This window comes from Solenopsis invicta, chromosome 1 (genome assembly GCF_016802725.1).
Source record: "Solenopsis invicta isolate M01_SB chromosome 1, UNIL_Sinv_3.0, whole genome shotgun sequence".
NCBI lineage: Eukaryota > Metazoa > Arthropoda > Insecta > Hymenoptera > Formicidae > Solenopsis > Solenopsis invicta.
Genome location: NC_052664.1, coordinates 7,675,871 through 7,682,139, shown reverse-complemented (window position 1 = coordinate 7,682,139; position 6,269 = coordinate 7,675,871). Strand labels below are relative to the sequence as shown.

Sequence of the window (6,269 nt, the reverse complement as noted above, 5' to 3'; positions counted from 1 at the left end):
CCTGAATGTGGCTATATGTATTTATATTATCTGAAATTAATATAATTTATTTGTAAAAGGTATATAAAGATAAAAAAGAAAACATAAAATTGACTATTATATATTGTATATATTGTAATATATACAGTATGTGTGTGCGTGCGCGCGCGCGTGCGTGCGTACGTGTGTGTGGATGTAATAAATATAATTCAATATAGCCAAAAAAATTAAACAATTTAATATATTGCTAATGCAATTTTATAAGAATTTTATCTCGAAAAATATATGAAAATAAGATAAAAAGACGTTATAAGATTATGTTAGATATGTACATAAACATAAAATAAAATTCTATTCATATAATTCTGTTTATAAAATTAAAATTTTTAAAGTAGAGAGATATTTTGACCGTTACTGTATCAATACAAATTGAACAAGAATGCCTTCTACGGTCGCAGCTACATCTTCGGGCTTTTCAAGATTTTTAATTATTTCAATCAGCAGAGAAAGCATCTTTGCAACTTACAAAAATTCTTTAATATGATTGGTTTATATCCACGAGAAACTAAAGGTAAAAATTTATCATATTAAAGAATTTTAGAACAGATACAAAGTTGATATCTTTTCTAAACGTAACCAATGTAATCTGGTTAATTATGTTTAAAGACAATTTATTATAAAATCACTAAAGTATTTATTTCCAACTGCTAAATATAAATATACACACGCATGCATATAATTATTGTAAGAGAAAGTTTTAAAAATATATAAGAGTTCACGCTACGCGTGTCTCTTCAGTTTTCCTTCGCGCCGTTTTTGCGTTCTCAAATCTTTCTGGCTTGAATGGTCCTGCGCACCAGCGCCCCCCCACTCTCGCTTGCTAACATTAGGATCCTTCTTCGCCTAGTAACGTAACTCTCTTGTCTCGTCCGTCTTGTCGATGCATGCGTGCATTCTAACAGTTATTTTTCTGTCCGTTTTTCTTTGTATGTACGTTATTCGACATTGTAAAGGTGATTAAAACTCAGCTATAACAACCATCAAGGTCTTAATCATTTTCGCTTCCCGTCACAGCACGGGTCTCAATCAGCAAATTAATACGCATACACATATGCGACGGCACAAGCCGTTACAACATTTCATGGTCCTTCGAAGCCGGATACAGAGTCCGAAAATCATCCAAGTTAAGAAAATCTATAAGCTCACAGTAAGCTTTATCATTCACAAGTCCTCTCAACAAGCATTCTCATACTGACGTTCAGAGGTTATCCATTTCTGGTAAGATTGTTTCATTATTACAACGTAAGGTAAGAGTCACTTACATCTTCCTTTTTTTTACGCATCCAATAAATAATGGATTCAATGTCATTATCGCAAGCCAAGACTAGGCGTAATACAATCAAAGCATCTTTAACGCGTCACAAGAACACGTTAGAAAATTTTAATGTTACACAAGGTTCGCGACACGACATCGAAGAACGTAAGAGACGATTAACCGAATTATGGGATCAGTTCGAGATCGTGCAATCGCGAATAGAAATGCTAGAAAATGAAGATCCTTTAAATACAGACAAAAATTTACTACTCTCCCAACAAGGGCAACAAAGAGCGAATTTTGAGGTTACATATTTCGCGTCAATTTCGCGATGTCAATTTTTTCTTGAACATTTCGAGCAACATTATCCTCGAGCCTCATCATCACATGAAAGTGACGCACGTGCTCCTGCATCTAGGGAATCGCGCGTTAAATTATCAAAAATTGAACTTCCTTCATTTTCAGGCGCTTATGATGATTGGTACTCTTATCATGATACGTTCGAGAAATTGATACATGCCAACAAAAATTTAACCGAGATTGAAAAATTCCACTACTTGCGTTCTTCGCTCAAGGACAAAGCAGCCGAAGTTATAAAATCTATTGAGACTACTACAGACAATTACAACGATGCATGGGCTGCGGTAAAGGAACAATTCGACAACAAGCGCTGGATAATACAAAAACACATTAGAGCTATTTTCGACGCTCCTGCGCTATCGAAAGAAAATCATATTCAGTTACGTGAGTTATTAGATACAATTTTAAAACATTTACGTGCTCTTAAAGCTATCAAAAGACCCACCGATGCGTGGAACGACCTAATCATCCATGTCATAACCTCAAAACTTGATCCTGTCACAACCAAGTCTTGGGAAACTAGCATTCCTGACAAAGAGATACCAAGTTTAAAAACCTTGACTGATTTTCTTTCTAAGCGCTGCCAAGCACTTGAAACAATCTTCAGCAAGCTATCAATCCATCAATCTGTTAACTCAAAGCCCACTAACAAGTCAAAGGACTCTTCTGTTACTAATTTGGCCACGTCTGACTTGTCATGTCCACAATGCAAGGAAACTCATCCTTTATATTATTGTGAAGCCTTTCTTAAATTACCAGTAGAGAAAAGATTGTCTATCGTAAAAAGGGCTCATTTATGCGTCAATTGCTTAAGATCTAATTCGCATCAAGCTAAAGATTGCACTTCAAGTTCTTGTCGCAAATGCAGCAAAAAACACAATACTTTGCTGCACTTGTCGAGTTCAACCAGCGATAATAAAGCGCCCGTTACAAATGAATCCACTCCTGCCGAAAAGGAAAAACCTATGCAACCAGTTGTTACACAATGTTTATCAGCTCATTATTCGTTAGGCATTATATTGTCAACAGCTATTGTACACGCATTCGATCACAAAAACGAGATTATTCCCTGCCGCGTGTTATTAGATAGCGGGTCTCAAATGAATTTTGTAACCAAAGAATTTGCTGATAAATTGCATCTCAAAGAACAAGCGATAGATGCTTCCGTTTCCAGTATAGCTCAAGGAACTATTCAAGCCAAAAGGATGAACAATGTACATATCAAATCGCGCTTTAATCAATTTAATCATAACCTAGAATGTATAATCTTGCCAAAAATTATACAATCATTACCTCAAAGATTTTTTTCCAAACGAGAATTAACAATACCGAATCATATTAAATTAGCTGACCCCAATTTTAACGTTCCTGCGGATATCGACATGTTGATAGGTTCAGAGCTATTTTGGCGGCTAATGTGTCCAGGTCAAATTACAACTTCTAGAGAGCAACCCACGCTACAAAAAACCCTTTTGGGATGGGTCGTAGCTGGACCGTCACCAGACAACGCTGCAAATTCTACATCTTTAATTGTTAGCTGCCTTGCTCTCACGGAGGATTTAAATCGCACACTCAGCCGATTTTGGGAAATTGATCATACGATATCTTCTCCTGAATGTTCCCCAGAACAACGAATTTGTGAACAGCTTTTTTTGCATACTGTGAAACGTAATAACGATAGGCGTTTCATAGTCCAATTACCGGTAAAGAAGGACAAATTAATGAATCTTGGAGATTCTGAAGAAATTGCCACACGTCGCTTTAAACATTTAGAGAAACGCCTTATAAAATCGCCCAAAATGTATGAAGAATACAAGCGATTCATGGATGAATACATACAACTTGGCCACATGCGTGAGGTCACTCAATGTTCACGATCAATCGACAAGATCTATTATCTACCGCATCATGCAGTGTACAGGAAACAAGCACTACAACCAAGCTGCGGGTAGTTTTCGATGGTTCCGCCAAAACATTGACCGGGATTTCATTGAACGACGCACTTATGGTCGGCCCTACAATTCAGGACGATCTGTTCTCGATATTAACTAGATTCCGCTCCTTCAAGTACGCCTTGACTGCTGATGTGATAAAAATGTACAGACAGGTACTGATAGATCCTGCACAAACTCCTCTCCAACGCATTTTCTGGCGTGATTCTCAAGACAAACCAATCCGAACTTACGAACTTCTTACCGTTACGTATGGTACTGCATCTGCTGCCTTTTTGGCTATTCGATCTCTAAGAAAGCTAGCTGAAGACAATTCCGTTAAATATCCAATCGGCTCCAGGACAGTGCTAAACGACTTCTACGTCGACGACTTGGTTTCTGGAGCAGAAACTTTGCAAGAAGCGCTTGCGATTAAAACAGAAACGTCTCAATTACTGCTAGAGGGTCTATTTGAGTTGCACAAATGGTCTTCCAACGATTCGGCTCTACTAGATAACCAAACCCTGTCACATCAAAAGGAATTTGTCTTGTCTACTGATAAGGAATCTGAGACACGAGCACTGGGCCTTATTTGGAATTGCAGCTCTGATAATTTTAAATTCTCCAACTCCACATCTTTACCACTGTTACAAACGCCAACTAAAAGAAGCATACTCTCAAGAATCGCTTTAATATTTGATCCTCTTGGATTGCTTGGGCCTTCTACAGTCATCGCTAAACTTATCATTCAAGAACTTTGGCGTTTAAGACTGGATTGGGACGAATCACTACCTCTCGATATTGACACGAAATGGAAGCGCTACGAATTTGAGCTATCAACAGTAACAGACATATCAATACCACGTCGAGTCATCTCATTAGATCAGTACATCAATTTAGAGCTTCATGGTTTTTCTGATGCCAGCGAGCTTGCCTATGGAGCGTGCATCTACTATATTTGCGTGCTACTGGCATTGATGGTCAACACTCGATTAATCTTCTTTGCTCAAAAAATAGAGTTGCTCCCTTGAAAGGATTATCTATTCCTCGACTCGAATTATGTGCAGCTCTTTTGCTGGCACAGCTCACTAATAAGGTTTTAAAAAGCCTAACATGCAAAATTGAATCTGTTTACCTGTGGACTGATTCCACCATTGTACTAGCTTGGCTACAGTCTTTTAGTCGCACTTGGACTCCATTTGTTGCCAACCGCGTTGGTGAAATCCAACAATTAACTACTATTCAAGACTGGCACCACGTCAGTAGTAAAGACAACCCAGCTGATCTATTGTCCAGAGGCATTTCTCCTGCATCATTACCTCAGTCACAACTCTGGTGGTCAGGACCCTCCTGGTTAAATCTCAACAAAGAAGATTGGCCTCAATTTCCATATTCAACAAACCACCAGGACATACCTGAAGCCAAATCCATTGCCATCGCCACAGCCACCACCGAAAAGGTTTTCAACATTTTTGAACAATTTTCAAGTCTTATGAAGCTTCTTCGTGTTGTATCATACATTTTTCGATTTTACAACAAGTTGAAACAAAGGATCAAACATACTGAAGCTTCTCATGTCTACAGCATCTCACCTAATGAAATAGCCCATTCTATTCAAGTTTTGACAAGGCTTATTCAACAAGAGTATTTCTCTAAAAAACTAGAATTACTTGCAAAACAGCAAAATCTTAATAAGAATAGCTCTATTTTACGACTAAATCCATTCATCGACGAAATAGGGATTTTAAGAGTTGGTGGTCGACTCAAATTTTCTCATCTTCCTTATGACGCTAAGCATCCTATACTGCTTCCTGGTCGCCATCCCTTTTCGCGTCTCATTGTTATTCACGAACATCAGAGACACTTCCACGCAGGCCCTCAAGCAACATTGTCTGCTGTACGTCAAAATTATTGGCTCGTTTCTGCTAGAGATGTTACCCGACAAATCATACGCAATTGCATTGTCTGCATTCGCAGATCTCCAAAAATGGCTTCTACATTAATGGGAAACCTTCCTAAACATAGAATTACAGTGCCTGAACGGCCTTTTTTCATATGTGGCATTGATTATGCTGGTCCTTTTTACATTAAGGAACCGAAATCGCAAAAAACGCAAAATTAGTCAAATGCTACATGGCAATTTTTGTATGCTTCGCCACTACTGCTGTTCACATTGAGCTAGCAACAGATCTATCTACCGCAGCTTTCTTAAATGTTTTAAAGCGCTTTATTTCCCGGAGAGGACATCCATCAGATATTTATTCTGACAACGGCCTAAACTTCAAAGGTGCTTGACGCGAACTAACTGAGCTAGCAACAGTGTTCAACGATCAACAAAACCAACAGCAGATTATCGGCTATGTATCTGCTAAAGGAATCAACTGGCACTTTACACCCCCTAGAGCGCCTCACCAAGGTGGACTATGGGAAGCTGCAGTTAAGTCTGCCAAGCGTCATCTACTTTGTAACCAAGGAGACCAACTTGAAATACGAAGAGTTAGAAACATTGCTTGTTCAAGTTGAAGCCATTTTAAATTCTCGTCCGCTGACTCCACTATCATCAGATTCTCATGATCTCACACCGCTAATTCCAGGACATTTTTTGATAGGAAGCCCACTGACTTCTTACCCGGAACCATCCTTAGAAAGGCTACCTGTAAATCGCCTTTCTCGCTGGCAACATG

At 38.5% G+C, this 6,269-nt stretch overlaps 2 protein-coding genes across 2 annotated transcripts; both read left to right on the top strand.

The window, feature by feature from the left end:
* Positions 1 to 1,332: 1,332 nt before the first annotated feature.
* Positions 1,333 to 3,606, top strand: LOC105203914. The gene has a single exon (XM_026141986.2). It carries the CDS (start codon positions 1,333 to 1,335, stop codon positions 3,604 to 3,606), a length of 2,274 nt encoding a protein of 757 aa, XP_025997771.2.
* Positions 3,607 to 3,659: 53 nt separating this feature from the next.
* LOC105205337 lies at positions 3,660 to 5,707 on the top strand. Its single transcript, XM_039448240.1, has 2 exons — positions 3,660 to 4,565; positions 4,670 to 5,707. Exons 1-2 carry the CDS (start codon positions 3,660 to 3,662, stop codon positions 5,705 to 5,707), a joined length of 1,944 nt encoding a protein of 647 aa, XP_039304174.1.
* Positions 5,708 to 6,269: the final 562 nt, after the last annotated feature.

Excerpts from the sequence above, each read along its gene's own strand:
- LOC105203914 (XM_026141986.2), top strand. The coding sequence starts at position 1,333 with ATGGATTCAATGTCATTATCGCAAGCCAAGACTAGGCGTAATACAATC.
- LOC105205337 (XM_039448240.1), top strand. The coding sequence starts at position 3,660 with ATGGTCGGCCCTACAATTCAGGACGATCTGTTCTCGATATTAACTAGA. Across the intron at positions 4,566-4,669 it reads GCGTGCTACTGGCATTGATG|CTCACTAATAAGGTTTTAAA; the intron begins GTCAACACTCGA and ends TTGCTGGCACAG.